The sequence below is a fragment of the Bombina bombina genome, chromosome 3, assembly GCF_027579735.1.
Source record: "Bombina bombina isolate aBomBom1 chromosome 3, aBomBom1.pri, whole genome shotgun sequence".
In the NCBI taxonomy this organism is placed as follows: Eukaryota; Metazoa; Chordata; class Amphibia; order Anura; family Bombinatoridae; genus Bombina; species Bombina bombina.
In genome coordinates this window covers 193,895,008-193,916,528 of record NC_069501.1, presented here as the reverse complement: position 1 = coordinate 193,916,528, position 21,521 = coordinate 193,895,008, and the positions used below count along the sequence as shown (strand labels likewise).

The following is a 21,521-nucleotide window of genomic DNA, read 5'->3' as shown; positions in this document are numbered from 1 at the left end:
CCTTGACTGCCATATGAATTTCCTAAGTGCAGCATTAAATTTCTTGCTATCTTGCGTTTTTATAAAGATCGGGAGGTTCTGCAGAATGTATAATACTTTTGGCAGTATTATCATTTTGTATAGGGCAACACGCCCCGAAAGAGATAAAGGTAAATTCTGCCAATCTCTCATAAGTGAAATTGCACGTGTAAAGATTGGGGTAAGATTTAGGGAATACCATTCCCGAGGGTCTGCAGAGATGTTAATCCCCAAATATCGGAATGATTTCAGAACCGTCTTAAATGGATGATTTAAAAATCACGTACCAGTCTTCCTTAACCACAGCAGTTCAGTTTTTTGTTTGTTCATTTTATAACCTGCGAATTGGCCAAATTGTTCAATTATATTAAGAATTCTTGGGATATTCCTGGGAGTGTTAGAGACATAGACAAGCAGATCATCCGCATAGAGAGATACTTTCAGCTCCTGATTATTAATCTTAATGCGTTCAATATAGTTTAAGAGGTTTGATTTTTATCACTTTCACTAGCCAAAACTCTAGTTTATACCAGAATTGTTCTATTTTTGGGCAGGACCATATCATATGCAGTAAATCAGCCGCTAATAGACTACATTTTGGACATTTCTTAAAATCAGCATTGTTCCACCTAAATGCTTTGTCTGGTGTATAGTAAATCTGATATATGAGTTTTGTATGGGACTCTCTCCATGTTTCAGATATCGTAGAGTTATGTAATAGCGAGAAGGATTTCGCAATATGTGTGTCCTTATCTATACTCATAGATAGATAGTCCGACCATTTTTGAGCTCATTTTTCAACGTTACTAATACCCTTCTGTGAGTTCAGAAGGGCATACCATGGGGAGATGGATACTTTCAGCTCCTGATTATTAATCTTAATGCCTTCAATATAGTTTCTAATCTTTATAGCCAAAGGTTCAATTGCCAAATCGAATAACAAAGGAGAGAGCGGGCAGCCCTGTCTTGTACCCTGTTCTAAGCATATAGACTGTGACTCCTGCCCGTGTATAAGTAATTTGGATGTTGCCTGCCTACATAGATTATTTACCAAATTTAGAAATTTATCTTGGAATCCAAATTATTTTAGTGATGTTAGAATATGGTCATGGCTGACTCGATCAAACGCCTTCTCGGCGTCAATCGCTATAATCGCCGCGTCGGATATACTTTCTGCTAACTTTGTTTCACTGTTCTTAAAGTAGTCGATGGATAAGAGGAGTTGTCTAATTTTGGATGAGGAACTTCTTTTTACGAGAAACCCCACCTGGTCTTTATGGATTATTTCCCCCAAGCCTCTTTGCATTTTCTTTGCCATGATTGAAGCGAATATTTTGTAATCCGTGTTCAAAAGTGCGATGGGTCTGTAGGACTCTCTGGATTGTGGATCTTTATCAGCTTTAGGTATTAAAATGGTATGAGATGCCAAGAAGCTGGGGGGTATTAGGTTATTCTGTTGGAAAAGATAATTAAAAAGAATCGTCAACTGCGGAGTGATTGCTTTACTTAAACTTTTATAGAATTCATTTGGCAACGAATCAGGACCCGGCGCTTTGTCTTTTTTCAGACTTTGAATTACTTGACTTACTTCCAGCTCTGTTATTGGAGCATTCAGCCCCAAATTAAATTCAGCGGACACTTTCGTAGGAGAAATGTTTTTCCAAAAGCTCTCTTTCATAACCATGTTAACTGGGTTCGCCGCATAAATTGCCTTATAATATAGGAAAAAAGATTCAGAAATTTCTTCCGCTGAGGTAAGTAATGTATCATTAATTCGTATGGTATCCACTGTTTTAGAAGATCTTGAATATTTTACCAGTTTAGCCAATAGTTTGCCTGATTTGTTGCCAAATTTGTAAAAGTTAGATTGATATCTAAGATCTGCTTGAGTTGCGTTGAGAAGTAAGAGGGTGTCTCTTTCTTCTTTGGCTTTAATATAGTTTCTCCAGTTCTCATTGGACGATATATTTATATATCTGTTATAAGCATTGATTACTGTATTAATAACTTGTCTTTCCCTCAGCCTGGTTTTCCTTTTAATATTTGCCATATAGGCGATTATGTCCCCCCTCAATACCGCTTTCGCTGTTTCCCACAGTGTCAGAGGACTCGCCACTGAGTCTTTGTTGTTTCGAATATATTCCTCCCATCTTTCTCTTAACCATTCTCTATATTTTGCATTCTTATCCAGATACTTAGGATAATAAAACACCTGTCTTTTTATGCCGAGCTTTGAGGCTGAAATGTTTAGTGTAATAGGAGCATGATCGGATAATAGAATTTCAGATATATGTGCTCTGGCCCCCATGTGGTAGAGGCTATCATTGATTAACATCAGATCAATTCTTGATAAAGATTTGGTTGTTTTAGAACAGCATGTGTATTTTCTAGAGTCAGGATTTTGAACCCTCCAAATATCTCTGACTGCTAGGTTTCGCGTAATAGATTTGAATATTTTGTTTTCCAATTTGTCTTTTTTGTTTATCTTTTGTTTTACACCATGTCTCAATCTATCTATTGGGGCTTGTGGGGTCATATTGAAGTCCCCTGCTATAACTAAGTGACCTTCCGCTATTTGCAGAATTTTAGCCTGGAGAGAGTCCCAGAACCCATACTCAATTATGTTTGGTGCATACAAGTTGCATATAGTAAAAATTGAGTTGACAATTTTTAGTTTTAGAATTATAAACCTGCTGTCTGGGTCTATCAGGGTGTCTAGTTTTTCATAAGTTAATCTCTTACCTATCAGGATTGCCACCCCCTTACTCCTGTTAGCTGAGGGAGCAAAAATGCATTCCGCCACCCAGGAAGATTTCAATTTTAACGACTCCTCTGCGTTCAAGTGTGTTTCCTGGAGTAGCGCTATTAGGGACTTGGTTTTCTGCAAGTGTGTCAAGATTATTTTTCGTTTGATGGGAGATGTAATCCCTTCAATATTCCATGACGTGATTTTAATATCTTTATTCCTAAGATTATTCATGTATAATTATCAAGGTGGGGTGAATATACACAGGTAACCCTTATACTTACTAGCGCCCGAGCCGGAGGGGAGGGAGGGGGGGGAGAAAGCCAGGGGACAGAGAAGAGAAGGGGAAAAAAAAAAAAATTTAAACCCTTTATCATCCTTAGTATATTTGACACAATCCTTTTTTTTTTTGCAATAAATTTAACAGGTAGCCCCATGTTCCACTATCTTTTTCTCAGCGTCAACTGCTGAGTAAAAAAAAAACGTTTGACCATCGTGTGTAAGTCTAAGTTTAGCTGGATATATAACCGTAGCTTGCCAGCCCATCTTCAACATCCTACCACAGACCAGGGAGAGCTCCTTCCTCTTTGTGGAGGTTTCTATAGCGAAATCTTGAAATAACAAAATTTTGTTCCCATTGTAGAAGATGGGTTGATGTTTTCGGTAAGATTGAAGAAACAATACTTTATCCTGATAATTCAGGAATTTTGCGATAATTGGTCTGGGTCTGGTGAGATTGGTTGAAGAATCAGGAGCCCTCCCCAGCCTGTGCACTCTTTCAATAACGATGCTTGTTTGTGCTGGGGGAATTTTTAACAGTTGTGGTAAGGTGTGTGTCATCACCTGCATGAGCTCATCCTGCCTAACTGATTCTGGGAGACCAATAATTCTGAGGTTGTTCCTCCTTGATCTATTTTCTAAATCTTCTACCTTAGCTTTTAATTTCAGGATCTCAGATTGGTGATCTTCAAGCTTAGAAAAATAACCATTTGACATATCCTCTAGATCTGAGATTCTCTGTTCTGCCTCTTGGATTCTTTTTGAAAATTGTCTGACCTCTACAGTCAGTAGGGAGATATCTTGTCTGATTTCATTTTTCAGTAAGTCAAATTTCGGAGTGATAGCTTCTAATATTCTTGCAACAAGATTTGTTTCGTTTAGAGTCGTTAGATTTTGGGGGTTCGAAGGTGTAGGTTCTAAAGGTGTATCTGCCGGCGTCCCCGGCAAGATTTTATTCTTACGGTCCTTGTTCCTGGCGGCCATACCCGGAGTATTTTTCCCCGTGAGTGAAGGTGAGGTGATATATTTATCCATACACAACCAGGGAAGTGTACTAAAAAAATTACGTGCAATAAGCGCCGAGTAAATTAAGTGATTTAGGGAGCGTGCCCTACTGTGAGGAGAGTGTTTTAGTGAGGGGAAAAAAAAAAGAGGGGGGCGAAAGTGTTAGAAAGTGAAGTGCCGAGGGCACGTGCCAATCAGAAGGGGTGCCAGAAAAAGTGATAAATAGGAGAGGGGAGCCAAAAACCAACTGACCTCTTCAAAAATACAGTGCAAGTGAAATAGGGTGGGATAGTGTCCACTAATAACCTTAATTTTTAAGACCGGGAGAACCAGTGAACAAATTACAATCTGGTGCCACAAGACAAGGACCGGAATTGCCACCACTAATAGCCTAAATCTAAGATAAATGATTTCCTATGTTGCACTTACTGTTAAGCTAACAGAAGCAATTGAGTTCAAAAAAGACTAATCATTAGTAATCAGCAGGTAAATTACTGTAAGAAGCAGTATAGATAGGGTTGATCTTGGATGCCTTGAACTTATTCTAAGTCACTTCAGTACTTTTGCTAAGAACTAACCCTCAGCCTTAGAATAGGATAATTCAGTTTTATGCCAGCTAATGCTGGATTAATAACTGCTTGATGCTATTTCAACTCACACAGCTCAGTTAGGACAAAATGACCCACCGATAATAATGCTTAATACATTCAGGAAATAGCTTTAGAAAATTGGAGCTGACTTAATTTTAACTTGCCTCTTAGAATAATAAATTATTTCTGTACCTGTGCAGGATCATTTGCTTTTGGTTCTATATCTACCTTTCCACAGTTGTACAATTCAGAAAAAAAAAAAGAAAAAGAAAAAGAAAAAAAAAAAAGAGGAAGGAAAAAGGAGTTCAGGAGAAAAAGACCAACAAATTCTTTCCTCCTTTTTCCTACATCATTCAGGCAGAACCAAGCAATTTAAACTTTACAGATGCCCGACAATATTGTTACCAACTTAAAAAGAAAAAAAACAATGTTACTTCTTGATACCAGCAATTATTAAACGGTGGTGAAAACAAGGTCAATTCCCATGTGTCTAACTGAAAGCAATTTCTACCCAGACAACTGAGCTGAGTCTTAAATCTCAGCTCTTGTATAAGCTACAACTACTGTATGCAGCAAAACAATAACCGGCTTCAAAGCCAACTTCCATTCAGATTGCCAGCTAGCTCCTAAGCCCCCAATCCCGCTGGCAATAGTTAGTCTCTTTAGTGTCCAGAGGGCAGGGAGGAGAAAGAAGGAAGGGGAAAACAAAAGTCAGAATAAGTGTTCATGGGTTAAATGAAATCCGCTATTTAACGAAAGTTTGTTGAAAAGCTGCTAAAACAAAGTTAAATCAGTTGTGCCTCAGCAGGATAAAGCAGATTCAGAAAGTTCAGCAGTTCAAACTTTAGTTTTTTATTTTAATTGTCTCTTTCCCCAGATCTTCCCCTTTCAGGGGTTAATCAGCCAGGTGTTAAGCCAAAGTTCCTGTACCCAATATTGAGTTCCAGCCCTTAGATTTAGCTATAGGCTTATCCCCAGCTTCCCTTCTCGGCAGTAAGCGTGTGAAAACATAGGGGCCGCCAACCCACACTCACCATGCGGCTCTGTGACTATGGCTGGACCTGTTAAGCAACCGGTTTGCTTCCTGTTATTTCCCTTTTCTCTTCTGCTTGATGCTACAAACCGTTTCCAGGCTAGGATTGATCAGCTCGGTTTTTGAGGGTAATGCCGGTCTATTTCCCCCTAGTTATCGGCTTATCCTGCAGCAGCTACCTCGCAACATCGGTGGGGTAGATCCGTCGCTGCTTGTAGGGGTAAGATCCCTTTTGAAGGTGCCTCTCGCAGGAGCCAGGGTTAACCAGGACTTGCACTTGCGTTGTTCAATCCCCACTCGCAGCACCGGTGGGTGGGGAGAACAGCTGATCTTGCAGAGCCTCGTTTCAGGTGCCGGCACCGCTCCAGCCGGATACTTTCAGTTCTTCCGAGCCTCGTTGACCTTTCCAGTTCGGTGGCAAGACTGGGTGAGTTGCGGGTGGCCGCCGCTGTGATGGGGCTGTAAATATGCACAAAGTCTCTGGGCTGCTTACCCCACTCCGGTGGCAGCCTTAAGAGTGGGAAGCCCGCCTTCTGATTTTCCTGTTTCCTCCACCAGGAATGGAGCTTACATAGATAGACTGCCAGGCAAAGTAAGCTCTTGGTGGGTCAGATCTTGTTTAGCGCAGTTGGAAACTTGTGCTGCCGGGGTAGCACAGATGGAGTATTCTTTTTCTTTTTTCTTGTGCTGTAGCAAGGCTTTTCCCAGGTCTAGGGGAAAGCCAGGCGCGCAAAAAGAAAAGCCGCCTAGGATCAAGCTACAGGGTGTGGTAGCCTGGAGCACACTCTCTTACTCCAAACTCCTCCTCTTCCCCCATCAGGGCATGTAATTTTAAACAACTTTCTAATTTACTTTTATCATCAAATTTGCTTTGTTCTCTTGTTATTCTTAGTTGAAACCTAAACCTAGGTAGGCTCATCTGCTAATTTCTAAGCCCTTGAAGGCCGCCTCTCATCTAAATTCATTTGACATTTTTTCACGGCTAGAGGGTGTTAGTTCATGTGTTTCATATAAATAACACTGTACTCATATACGTGAAGATATTTAAGAGTAAGCACTAATTGCCTGAAATGCAAGTCTGTCAAAAGATCTGAGATAAGGAGGCTGTCTGCAGAAGCTTAGATACAAGGTAATTACAGAGGTAAAAAGTATATTTCTATAACAGTGTTGGTTATGTAAAACTGGGGAATGGTAAATAAGTGGATTATCTTTCTTTTTAAACAATAAAATTTTTGGTGTTTACTATCCCTTTAACCCGTTTAATGACAGGGTTAACTTGTCTACATCGGAACAACACATGCCCTCCAGACCGCGATCCCATCCAGGAAGTGTCAATGGCTTCAGGACAGCCAAACGGCTTAGACGTTCTATTCCGGCACGGTTAGGGCGGAATAGAACGCTGCAACACTGTTAAAAGGTTAAACAAAAATTACACAGTTAGATTAAACCTTACTCTTCTATTTAGCTTTAAAATAAACCTTACTCTTCTAGATGTGTGCTTGCAAGAGAGCGCCAGAATTTCTATGTGCTTTGTTAATATTTTGTTCAGAAATTATTTCCTGAGGGCTTTTCACCCAGGCTGGTCTTGGGTTAACTGCCTGAGTTGCTGTGAGCTGTGTAGCTGTCTGAGAGTGCTGATGAGTAGCCATGACTGTGAGTTTTGCGGTGACATGAGATGTGCACCCAGTCCGGTTAAAAAATGCATTTTTGTATTTTGCATGTGTCTAGGTAAATTACAAAAGGCCTGTGTGACCCTTGTTTGTAGCTCAGTGTGTTTGTTTGAAGGCATGCATTGTATGGCTGTAGGTAAGGGACCCTTGGAGGATGAGACTCTGATGTGGTTCTGGGATATTACCATTTGGTTGTAACTAACTCTACTATTTTGTGCTTGCAAGAGAATGTCAAACCTTCTATGGGATGTGTGTGTTGTAAATAAAATATTTTCTCATCATATTACAGCCCCCAAAAATTATTTTTCAGCTTCAGATTTTCAAATTATATTTGTCAAGCCCTGCCTTATTTCTACACACAAGCACTCAATTTTGTCAATCTTTTGATAAGTTACCATGTTTAAAATTCAAGCTTCACATGTTGCCACTGATATTTTTATGATAAGGGGAATTTATTTAAATTTTTGCCCCCCCCCCCCCCCCCCCCCGGAAATATTTCTGTGGACACCCATGTTTCTAAACCAGTAACAACAAAATGAAATCATACAAAAATATTTAAGTAAGTACAACATAAAAATACAGTGCACATTATTTATTTTGCAAACTATTTTGTTATTGACCTCACTAAACTACATGCCACACACTAATTACTTAGATCACAGCAAATCTTTACCTGTGTTGGACATCAATCCGACCACAGCATACGAGACCAGATGAACATGTTCAACAAGGGTTTTAAGAGATATATTACTGAAGCAATTTTGCATTTTTACAATGCATTTTTAAATGCTTTTAAAGTTTATTAACACCAGTTAAAACAAGTTAAAAAGGGGGTATTCAGTGTTTCCTGTTTGTATATGTATCAGCTTGTCTAGCCAATGAGAAAGCAGGAAAGGAATTCACTGAGCATTGCTGAGACTTGAGAGGAACAGCCAAGAGCCCATAGTGAGCATGTTTGCAATTAATACATTTAATACATGACAGTAAATTCAGTGGATTACAGAGGATCAGTTCTCTCTAATATGCTATAAAGATGAAAATGGGCAACACACATTAATTAACATCCTTGAACAAATTAAAATTAAATTGAGAGAGATCTGTCATACAAAATTGGTAAATATACAAAACTGTAGTTTAAGACTAAGCTTTTCACTGTGTTTGGTTATTGTATTTTAATGATGTGTTTCAATCATTCTAATAAAAAAAAAACTGAAATATGTTACTGATTTTTTTACTTTCCTATCGAGCAAGTAGTTAGATCTCACTTCTATAAACAGACGAACACAGGCTCTCTGAGCTCTGTGTTTAATATGTGGCCCTGTGTTACAAGTGGCAAAGTTACCAACTGACAGGGGCGAAACTACAGGGGGTGCAGAGGTTGCAATTGCGACTGGGCTCCCAAGGGTGGGGGCCCAGCTTCAAAATGTTGGCCTGCCACTGCCTGCACTGATATCATGTGAGTGTGACATGATGCTTCACTAGTGTCTCTGACTACAGGGGTTAGTCTTTTTGTTTTACCCATTAGTGTTTATGTGTGTGTGTGTATGTATGCGACTGTGTGTGTATTTATGCATGTATGTGTGTGTGTGTATGTGTGTGTATGTATGTGTGTGTATGCGTGTTTGTGTATGTTTGTGGAACCAGCAAATTACAGACCTTGTTACTACAGCATGGGGGGAGGGGGTAAACAGTGTCACTATACAGTGCCACTATATACAGTATGGGGGGCTGGACTATGTCACAGACTACTGTGGTCACTTTATAAAGTACTGGGGCAGGTAGGGTCAGGCCAGCCATCTCACCGGCAGATTACAGACTATGTCACTGACTCACTATATACAGTACTAGTGGGTTAAACAGTGTCACTATAAACAGTAATAGGGGGTCAGACCATCTCACAGACTGTGGGCACAAGGTACTCCTTTTGCCGACATGTAATCTGATTCACATTTTATTTCTGTGTTAAATGTAAAAAAAAAAAAAGAAAAAGATATGTATCAAATTCCCTTTTTTTTGGGGGGTGGGGTGGGGGGGCCCTTCTTAGATTCTTGCACCTGGGCTCTGTTGTTTCTAGTTACGCCTCTGCCAACTGAAGTCATATCCATAATGCACTCATCCAGAAGGACCTACAACCCTAACTCATCTGTCTACAGATATGCATTTCTTCTGCTCCCATTTCTTGTCCACATCCCTTCAAACTGTAATATTTTTGTATGCATTTCATCTGCTCCCATTTCTAGCCTGGCTGCTTGTCCATGTCCCTTTAAACTGTAATATTTTTGTATGCATTTCATCTGCTCCCATTTCTAGCCTGGCTGCTTGTCCATGTCCCTTTAAACTGTAATATTTTTGTATGCATTTCTTCTGTTCTCATTTCTACCCTGGCTGCTTGTCCACGTCCCTTTAAACTGTAATATTTTGGTATGCGTTTCCTCTGTCTGAATTCATGACTATTTTGTAATCTGGTATCTGCTTTCCTGTATAACTTCAGTCTGCATTCCCTGCCATTTATTCTCCCACCTACAATCTAACTTGCAAGTGTGTAACTCCTGCGTAGTTATGCTGCCTGTAACCAGATGTCTGGAATCAAATCATTAGTAATCAGATCTCACTGCTATAAGCAGCAGAACACCGGCTCTCTGACCCCTATGTTACAAGTGGCCGAGTTACTAACTGGAGTTAGAGACTGGAGGGAAAAACTGCAATCTCACAACAACCCACTAACAGGTAATCCCTACTAAGTATACAACCACACAATGCTCTTCATGTATTTTCTGCTCTTTCTGTCTGCCCTTCTCCTAAAACTTACTGCACATCCCTATAACAATTACCTCCAAATTATCCATATCTCACCTTACATTCTATCATCCCCTATGGTGACCTCTCAATTACTAATTTGTCTCCTTATATAAATACTTCCCCATCTAACTCTCCTGTCTCTAATTATACCCGCCCCTACATGTCTCACTCTCACCTTCTTTCACTCCCACTCCTACTACTGATTGCTGCTGGTGACATCTCTCCTAACCCTGGTCATGCTGAAATTACCACACTCTCACTCAATCTCCCACTGTAAAATTCAAGGCCACACAATCTTAACAATCTCATCTCCATTAACTCACAGGGCTTATCCTCTCTTTTCTTGTGCACTCTGGAACACTCGCTTGCCTGTTTGTTTTCAACGCTTTCAATTATTGAAACATGGCTATCTTCTTATGACAATGCTTCCATTGCTGCTTTCACACATGGTGGTCTCCAGGTGAGAGACATGGTGGCAGTGCTGGAATCTTGCTCTCCCCTCCTGCTCCTATCCGTACTTGCCTCTGCTTGCCTCTCCTTTTCCTCCTTTGAAGTCAACTGCATTTACCTTTTTTCCACCTCTCCCTCAGAGTGGCAGTCATCTATCGCCCCCGCTGGACCAACCTCCCAAGTGCTTGACAACTTTGCCTCCTGGTTTCCATACTCACCGCGATGAACACTCTATTGATCTGTTATTCTCCTACCTCTGTTATTTATCTGACATCACCTGTTACCTGTTGCCAGTTTGCCATGTGAGACCACCATCTGCTCACCTATAATCTTAATGTACAGGCTAAACCTATTTCTTCCCCTCGCCCCCGCACCTGTAGAAATCTGCAGGCTGTGGATCCTCTCCAATTTTCCAACCTTATTCAAAATTTCCTCCCCCACGCTTCAATGATATCCTACCATGACCTTGTTACAACCCATTATAACTATACTCTTTCCTCTGCACTAGACACTCTCTCTCCTCCCCAACTATGCAAAACCTCATATCATCAGTTACAGCTCTAGCACTCTCAGCAAACGTGCTACTTGCAAAAATGTGCCCGTAGGAAATCCCGCCCTGAACCTGATTTCATCCACTATAAGTTCATCCGTACACCTCTGATCTACACTTAGCCAAACAAACATACTTCTCTTCTCTTATATCTACTCTTTCCTCAAACCCTAAACAACAATTCCCCCTTTCAACTTTCTCCTCTAACCACCTGCACCACCCCCTTCATCTTCTTTAGTGCTCAAGACCTGACAGTCTACTTTTTAAAAGAAAGCATACCATCCAAAACAACATCCCAAAACAAGCCTGCAATCTTCCATTTCCACCCATGGTCAGCCCCTCTGCCACTCTCTGCATCTTCCCCCCAGCCACTGAGATTGAAGTGGATTCCTTACTGTCTTCCACATGCCTCACTACCTTCTCACCATATCCCTTTACATCTAATATCTTCTCTGTCTTCCATCCTCACTCCAGCTCTTACTCACATCTTTAACCTATACCTTTCTATCTGTATATTCCCACCTTCTTTCAAACATGCAAAGGTCACCCCAATCCTCAAAAAATCCTACATTGACCCTAATTCTCCTGCAAAATACCACCCCATATCACTGCTTCCACTAGCTTCAAAAGTCCTGAAAAAACTACTTCCTGTCCTCCAACTCCTTTCTTGACCACCTGCAATCTGGCTTCTGTCCCTAACACTGAACTGAGTCTACCCTCAAAAAGGTTACTAAAGATCTTCTTTCTGCTAAAATTAAGGGCCACTACTCATTACTTATCTTACTTGACCTCTCTGCTGCCTTTGACACTGATTACCTCCCCCTCCTCCTACATACTCTCTTGGTCTCTGTGATACTGCCCTCTCTTATCTCTCTAACAGGTCCTTTTCTGTCTCATTTGTTGGTGACTCTTCTTTATACTTCTTCACTAGGTAAACTTATCAACAGCTATGGCTTCAATTATCATCTCTATACTGATAATACTCATATCGACCCACCCCACCCCTGCTCTCTCTCCTTCTGTCCTTCCTTATATCAGAGACTTCTTATCTGGCATTTCTTACTGGATGGCCTCTCACGACTTAAGGAGTAACAACTCCAAGACATCGTTAATCTCCCCCTCTAGCTGTCCTCCAGTTTCTGACTTTTTCTATTATTGTTGGCGGCACCACTATCTCCCCATCACCCCAAGTTTGCTGCCTCAGAGTAACAATCTGTCCTTTATACTTTCATACCCCACTTCAAATTGCTCTCTTCATCCTGCCACAACCACCTATGCAATATATCCAAAATGTATCCATTTCTGAGCGCTGACACTACTAAGCAACTAATCCACTCAATGGTAAGTTCCTGACTTGACTACTGTAATAACCTATTAACTGGCCTTCCTCTCTCCACCCCCTCCAATTCATCCTAAATGCAAGGCTAATCCATACTTCCCTGATACTCTGAATGTGCTGCACCTCTCTGTGAGTCCCTTCACTGGCTTCCTATTTACACCATAATTAAATTCAAAATTCTTACCCTGACCTACAAATCTCTTACCAATGCTGCCCCCCCACCTGTCCTCACTAATCAACAAATATACTCCAGCCCACCCCATAAGTTAAAAACAATGACCGGGACCTTGCATCTTTTACCGTCACCTTCTTCTATGCTAGACTGAAGGACTTCTCTTGTGCAGCACCTGCCATCTGGAATGTGCTTCTTTACCATAACCTGTCCTCCTTTAAATGCTTCCTAAATACATTTTTATTCAGGGAAGTCTACCATCCAACTCAGTAACAAATTATTTCCACTTACCTAATAATTACCCTCATCTAACTCCATACTAACATAATTCTCACTTTTGCAGACCCCACCTCCTGTTTTACACCCTGCTACCCTTATAGATTGTAAGTTCCCACAGGAATAGGGCCCTCAATTCCTTCTGTATTTGTTTGCTAAATTGTGTTGTCTCTCTTAAAAATATTGTATTACCGTTGTACTTTTATCTTTTGTACCCATGGACTGCGCGGCAGAATATGTTGGCACTTTATAAAGTAAAATAATAATAATAATAATAGTACCTGAGTTGAATTACAAATGCAGAAGATAAGGCTGAAGATAAATCCTGTTTCATTGATTAGCATCATATAACCAAAGATCCAGGTGACTCCAAAATAAACCGCTATAGATAACACTCTAATAGTCTTCTCTAAAATAGATGTCCTTTTTGTGCTAATAATGACATAGAAAAAAAAATCCATGTTAATGTTGTCAGAAGTTATCCACAGTATTAAGTCTATATGATATAGATCTATGTTTATTATAAAACACTAATAATAGGATATTATTCATCCCTAGGTATAAGCAAGTGATTTATCCACAAACTATAGTCACTATGGACTAGATTATGTGCTTAAGAGTGTAAGCCAATAGAAGTAATTTTTTTGCGCTCAGAGATTCACGCTCATATTACGAGTTAAATGTAATAAGTATGCACTCTCACGTTCGCAAAGTTGGGTTAACAAATAGATTTTGAAAGTTGAGAATGAAAAATCGCATTCACCCAAAGACTTTAATGGAGCCAAAAAACTTAACAACCACAAGTCGCACAAACATGATCTTGGTTATTTAAAAGTGCAACATAAGAAGATAAAATTGCATTTTCATAATACAAAATTCTGCACATAGCAGAAAATATTCTATTTATTCTTAAAGATATATTTAAATATATATCTGATGAATATTTGCACAAATATATATTTATACCTATATATATATATATATATATATATATATATATATATATACATTATTATATATAGGTATATATAAATATCAATACTTAGAACATATTCCCATACGTGCAGAACATTGGAATGTATAATATTTACAGTAAACACATAATTAAAACTTTTATTAAATATGATCATTGCATAAATATGCTTTTACATGTTTTTATCTACTTCACTGCAGTGGGCTCCAATGCACTTATATATATGTCTATATGTATTTTTGATATGTTTTGTGACACTTTTTTGACTGGCGTAACAGTTAACTAGACCTCTGAGGTCACAGTCATTATTCTAGCGTAAATTGTGATTGAGCTCACGCGTTAACATTTACTTTCAATTTGTAATACATGCAGAATAGAACTCGCATGCAAGCCATCTCAATATCGCTTGTGTACAAACAATAGCGCTCCACTCGTAATATAGCCCTAAGTTTGCAAAGCAAAACCTCACAGAAAGGTATATAGTGATCAAACATAATGGTGTCAACGGGGCCCTTCTATCAAGCTCCGAATGGAGCTTGAGGCCCCGTATTTCTGGCGAGCCTGCAGACTCGCCAGAAACAGCAGTTATGAAGCAGCGGTCACAAAGACCGCTGCTCCATAACCCTGTCCGCCTGTTCTGATGAGGTGGACAGGAATCGCCGGAATTCAACCCGATCGAGTACGATCGGGTTGATTGACACCCCCTGCTGGCGGCCCATTGGCCGCGAGTCTGCAGGGGGCGGCATTGCACCATCAGCTCTTGGGAGCTGCTCGGGCAATGCTGAATACGGAGAGCGTATTGCTCTCCGCATTCAGCGATGTCTGTCGAACCTGATCAGGTCAGGTCAGATCAGGTCCGACAGACATTTGTTAAATATGCCTCAACATGTTGATTTGTACCTAAATCAACATTAATAGAAGGTTTAAAGAAGGGTCTGAGCAGCTGGGGTGGAGTCTGTTTTTTCTGTGGGTGCAGTATTGGCTGCGCAGGGGTGTGGCTATGTTGTGGGGTATTGCTTTCACTGTACTTTAGATTACAATAAGTTAACAGAATATACTTTATTTGCAACCTTACAAGAACACTGGTGACCATCACAGTCATGGCTGATTCTAGAACAAAGATATTAGAGGGACAGGCAGCTAGGGACTGAGTAAGGAAGGAATAGGTTAACAGGGTCTGAGTCTGAGTGGGCAGAGGGAGAGTTATATGTATTTTGTAGGTTGGGCAAGGCAGAGTTAAGTGACCCAGGGAATGGCTAATTGGAAAGTGACAATAGCAGGGAAGGACAGTTTTCACTCTCAGCACAAACACAATGGGGCTGCATACTAAGAGGGGATTTTAAGTCCCCATTCAGCACTGAAGAACCACCAATAACAATCGGCCAGATTACGAGTTTTGTGTTAGAGGCTGTGTGGTGCTAACGAGAAGTTTTTTCTCACCGTTCACTTACCTGCAGCACTGGTATTACGGGTTTTTCTAAACCCGGCGTTAAAAGGCAAGAAGTGAGCGTTGAGCAAAATTGTGATCCTTACCGCACTCCAATACCAGCGCTGCTTAAGTCAGCGGTGAGCTGGTCGTATGTGCTCGTACATGATTTACCCATAGGAATCAAAGGGGAGAGCCGGTTGAGAAAATGTCTAACACCTGCCAAAAAGCAGCGTAAATCTCAGTAACGCAGCCCCTTTGATTCATATAGGGAAATAAAATTTACGTTTACACCTAACACCCTAACATTAACCCTGAGTCTAAACACCCCTAATCTTGCACTTATTAACCCCTAATCTGCCGCCCTGACATCGTCGCCACCTACATTATATTTTTAACTCCTAATCTACCACTCCGGACACCGCCGCCACTATAATAAACATATTAACCCCTAAACCGCCGCACTCCCGCCTCGCAAACATTAGTTCAATATTATTAACCCCTAATCTGCCGCCCCTAACATCGCCATCACCTACCTACATTTATTAACGAAATGAGGAAAAAAGGAAGCTGAGTCCAAAGGTCAATAATGGAGTTTATTGCAGAACAGGCTTCTGAAAGCTAGGTGAGCTCCATCTAACGCGTTTCGCGCATGGGCACATGCGCTTCATCAGAGATATCAGTCTCTGCTGGTCGGGATCTTTTAAAGATTTGAGCGGCCAATCAGGATCAATGGGATCATTAACTATTGTAATGTGAGGTGATTTATTAGATGGATAGTGAGGTGAACACTCATAAGTTAATCATTTAGACCCCGCTCAGCAAGAGACTGATAGAACAGATTGCTAATAAACAATTTTCTATATATATTATATTATTATTACATTTATTAACCCCAATCTGCCACCCCCAACGTCGCCGCCACTATACTAAATGTATTAACCCCTAAACCTAAGCCTAACCCTAATACCCCCTAACTTAAATATAATTTAAATAAATCTAAATAAAATTACTATCATTTACTAAATTATCCCTATTTAAAACTGAATACTTACCTATAAAATAAACCCTAAGCTAGCTACAATATAACTAATAGTCACATTGTAGCTAGCTTAGGGTTTATTTCTATTTTACAGGCAAGTCTGTATTTATTTTAACTAGGTAGAATAGTTACTAAATAGTTATTAACTATTTAATAACTACCTAGCTAAAATTAATACAAAAGTACCTGTAAAATAAAAACTAACCTAAGTTACAATTACACCTAACACCACACTACAATTAAATCAATTCCCTAAATGACATACAATTACATAAATAAAATACAATTAGCTAAAGTACAACCCCCCCCCACTAAATTACAGAAAATAATAAACAAATTACAGATCTTTAAACTAATTACACCTAATCTAATAGCCCTATCAAAATAAAAAAAGCCCCCCCCCAAAATAAAAAACCCTAGCCTAAACTAAACTATCAAAAGTCCTTAAAGGGCATTTTGCGGGGCATTGCCCCAAAGTAATCAGCTCTTTTACCTGTAAAAAAAGAATACAAACAGCCCCCCCAACAGTAAAACCCACCACCCACATAACCAACCCCCCAAATAAAATACTAACTAAAAAAACCTAAGCTCCCCATTGCACTGAAAAGGGCAGTTGTATGGGCATTGCCCTTAAAAGGGCATTTAGCTCTATTGCAGCCCAAATCCCTAACCTAAAAGATATATCCTCCCAATACACCCTTAAAAAAAACCTAACATTTACCCCCTGAAGATCGACTTACAGTTCTGAAGACCGGACATCCATCCTCAAGGAAGCAGCAGAAGTCTTCATCCATCCGGGCCGAAGTCCTCAACGAAGCCGGGAGAAGTCTTCATCCAAGTAGGGCAAAGGGGTCCTCCAGACGGGCAGAAGTCTTCATCCAGACGGCATCTTCTATCTTCATCCATCCGACACGGAGCGGTCCATCTTCAAGACATCCGACGCTGAGCATCCTCTTCATCCTGAGTCTTCTTACTGAATGACAGGTCCTTTAAATCCAAGATGGCATCCCTTAGATTCCGATTGGCTGATAGAATTCTATCAGCCAATCGGAATTAAGGTAGAAAAAATCCTATAGGATTGAAGTTCAATCCTATTGGCTGATCCAATCAGCCAATAGGATTGAGCTTGCATTCTATTGGCTGTTCCAATCAGCCAATAGAATGCGAGCTCAATCCTATTGGCTGATTGGATCAGCCAATAGGATTGAACTTCAATCCTATTGGCTGATTGCATCAGCCAATAGGATTTTTTCAACCTTAATTCTTAAATCTAAGGGACGCCATCTTGGATGACGTCATTTAAAGGAACCGTCATTAAGTAAGAAGACTCCGGATGAAGAGGATGGTCAGCGTCGGATGTCTTGAGAATGGACCCACTCCGTGCCAGATGGATGAAGATAGAAGATGCCATCTGGATGAAGACTTCTGCCCGTCTGGAGGACCACTTCGCCCGGCTTGGATGAAGACTTCTCCCGGCTTCGTTGAGGACTTTGGCCTAGTTGGATGAAGACTTCTGCTGCTTCCTTGAGGATGGATGTCCAGTCTTCAGAACTGTAAGTGGATCTTCAGGGGGTTAGTGTTAGGTTTTTTTAACAGTGTATTGGGTGGGTTTATTTTTTAGGTTAGGGATTTGGGCTGCAATAGAGCTAAATGCCCTTTAAAGGACAATGCCCATACAAATGTCCTTTTCAGGGCAATGGGGAGCTTAGGTTTTTTTAGTTAGTGTTTTATTTGGTGGGGTTGGTTGTGTGGGTGGTGGGTTTTACTGTTGGGGGGGTTGTTTGTATTTTTTTTTACAGGTAAAAGAGCTGATTACTTTGGGGCAATGCCCCAAAAAAGACCCTTTTAAGGGCTATTAATAGTTTAGTTTAGGCTAGGGTTTTTTTTTATTTTGGGTGGGCTTTTTTATTTTGATAGGGCTATTAGATTAGGTGTAATTAGTTTAAAGATCTGTCATTTGTTTTTAATTTTCTGTAATTTAGTGCTTGGTTTTTTTTGTAGTTTAGCTAATTTAATTTATTTAATTGTTTTTAATTTAGTTAATTTATTTAATTGTAGTGTAGTGTTAGGTGTTATTGTAACTTAGGTTAGGTTTTATTTTACAGGTACTTTTGTATTTATTTTAGCTAGGTAGTTATTAAATAGTTAATAACTATTTAGTAACTATTCTACCTAGTTAAAATAAATACAAACTTGCCTGTAAAATAAAAACAAACCCTAAGCTAGCTATAATCTAACTATTAGTTATATTGTAGCTAGCTTAGGGTTTATTTTATAGGTAAGTATTTAGTTTTAAATAGGAATTATTTAGATAATATTATTAAAATTTATTTAGATTTATTGTAATTATATTTAAGTTAGGGGGTGTTAGGGTTAGGGTTAAACTTAGGTTTAGAGGTTAATACATTTAGTATAGTGGCGGCGACGTTGGGGGCGGCAGATTAGGGGTTAATAAATGTAGGTAGGTGGCGGCGATGTTAGGGACGGCAGATTAGGGGTTAATAATATTTAAATAGTGTTTGTGAAGCGGGAGTGCGGCGGTTTAGGGGTTAATATGTTTATTCTAGTGGTGGCGATGTCCGGAGCAGCAGATTAGGGGTTAAAAATTTTATTATAGTGTTTGCAATGCGGGAGGGCCTCGGTTTAGGGATTAATAGGTAGTTTATGGGTGTTAGTGTACTTTTTAGCACTTTAGTTATGAGTTTTATGCTACGGCGTTGTACCATAAAACTCTTAACTACTGACTTTAAAATGCGTTAGGGATCTTGGAGGTAGAGGGTGTACTGCTCACTTTTTGGCCTCCCAGGACAGACTCGTAATACCAGCGCTATGGATGTCCCATAGAAAAAAGGGTTTACAAAGTTTAAGTAAGTCGTTTTGCGGTAAGGCAAAAGAAGTGTGCGGTGCCCCTAAACCTGCAAGACTCGTAATAGCAGCGGTAGTGAAAAAGCAGCGTTAGGACCTTTTTGAGCCTAATGTACAACTCGCAATCTAGCCAACAGTCTTTTTAAAAACATTGGGCGAGATTACATATACAGCGTAGGCTTCAGCGTAACTGCTAAACTTAGGGTATTGCAGTGATGTGGAGGGAGGGGGGAATTTAATGTTGTGCAATAGAATTTCAGTAGTTCTCATCCTATTGGCTGATTTGAACAGCAAATAGGATTTCAGTAGCTCTCATCCTATTGGCTGATTTGAATTTTCAAAATCAAATCAGCCAATAGGAATGCAAGGGACGCCATTTTGAAAAGGCTCCCTTGCATTGAAGAATCAGTATACGGCGGCGACCGTATGAAGAGTATGCTCTGCACCAGATGTCTTCAGGATGGAGCCGCTCCGTGCCGCTGGGATGAAGACTTCACCGCCTGGATGAGGATGGATGTCTGGACTTCAAAAACTGTAAGTGGATCATCAGGGGTTAGTGTTACGTTTTTAAAACTTTATTTGGGTGTTTTTATTTTTAGATTAGGGTTTGGGGCATTCTTAAAAGAGCAATGTCCATACAAATGCCCTTTTCAGGGCAATGGGTAGCTTAGTTAGGTTTTTTATTTTGGGGGGGTTGGTTGGGTGGTGGGTTTTACTGTTGGGGGGTCTTTGTATTTTTTTACAGGGAAAATAGCTGATTTCTTTAGGGCAATGCCAAACAAAAGGCCCTTTTAAGTGCTCTTGGTAGTTTATTGTAGGCTAGGGTTTTTTTTATTTTGTGGGGGCTTATTAATTTTGATAGGGTTATTAGGTAAGGTGTAATTGTTTTTATTTTGGATAATTTCATTTGTTATTTTTCGTAATTTAGTATTTTTTATTTTTTGTAATTTAGTATTTTTTGTTATTTAGTATTTTTAATTGTTTGTAACTGTAGATTTAATTTTTTTACTAGTTAGGTTTTTTTAATGAGCAATTTAATTTATTTAATTGATAGTTATTTTAATTTTAGTTTAATAGTAATGTTAGTTTAATTTATAGTTTAAACTTAGTTGGGTTTTTTTTTAATATCCCAGGTAAGTTTTTATTTATTTTAAGAAAGGGATCTTGTCATTTTAATGTTAGGTTTTGGGGTTAATAGTTTAATTTAATGTTTTGTGATGTGGGTGGCTGTCAGTTTAGGGGTTATTAGGTTTATTTAGTGGTAGTGATGTGGGAGGCCAGAGGTTTAGGGGTTAATAACTTTATTTAGAGAGCCATGTCGTGCGGCTGCACTAAAAAGGAACTGGAATCACTGCAATGAAAAACCATCCTACTAGATGCTCACAAAAACGGAGTGCCGTAGCAGCGGATGATCAGTCCGAAAGCAAGGAAGAGAAATGCAGGCACTACTAAGTGGGTAGTAATTTAAAAACAGTCCTTTATTGGGCTTCTTTAAAAGTGCAAACATTCATACTAAAGGCAGACACACAGACAAGCGTGACAAACGGCCTGACGTGTTTCGTGCCCACTAGTGGTGCATAATCATAGGCCTATGATTAAGCACCACTAGGGGGCACGAAATGTGTCAGGCCGTTTGTCCCTCTTGTCTGTATGTCTGCCTTTAGTATGGGTTTTTGCACTTTTAAAGAAGCCCAATAAAGGACTGTTTTTAAATTACTACCCACTTAGTAGTGCATACATTGCCTCATCTCTTCATTAATATCTTTATTATAATGTGGGCGATGTTGGAGAATAAAGGTTAATAAGTATATTTTAGTGGCAGCGATATCGGGAGCGGCAGATTATGGGGTTAATAGATTTATTTAGGTGGCGGCGATGTCGGGGGCGGTAGATTAGGGGTTAATAAGTTTATGTAGGTGTCGCGAAGGTTGGGGGCAGCAGATTAGGGGTGTTTAGACCTGGGATTTATGTTAGGGTGGTTAAACGTAACTTTTTTTCCCCATAGACATCAATGGGGTCGCATTAAAGGGCTTTTTCATTCCGCGATCACAGGTGTTTTTCTAACACTTTCTCCCCATTGATGTCTATGGGGAAAGAATGCACAAGCACGTCAAAGCAGCGCTTGGATTTTGTGTGGTATGGAGCTTAATGCCACCATATCACACGCACAAGGCGCTATTTTCAAAACTCATAATGGCAGTGCTATGGAGGGTGAAATAATGCAACTTTTGTTGCGTTCGTATCACACCCACTATAGCGCAAAACTTGTAATCTAGGTGACAGTTATT

The 21,521-nt window shown here is 39.8% G+C and overlaps 1 protein-coding gene across 1 annotated transcript in view; it reads right to left on the bottom strand.

The window, feature by feature from the left end:
• Positions 1-4,445: 4,445 nt before the first annotated feature.
• Positions 4,446-21,521, bottom strand: part of ADGRG7 (adhesion G protein-coupled receptor G7) — a 170,824-nt gene continuing 153,748 nt past the window's right edge. The window contains exons 13-14 of the mRNA XM_053705210.1: positions 13,209-13,359; positions 4,446-4,484 (exon numbers count right to left, since the gene is read on the bottom strand). Coding sequence (XP_053561185.1) covers positions 4,446-4,484; positions 13,209-13,359 — 190 coding nt within the window. The remainder of the gene's footprint in view (positions 4,485-13,208; positions 13,360-21,521) is intronic.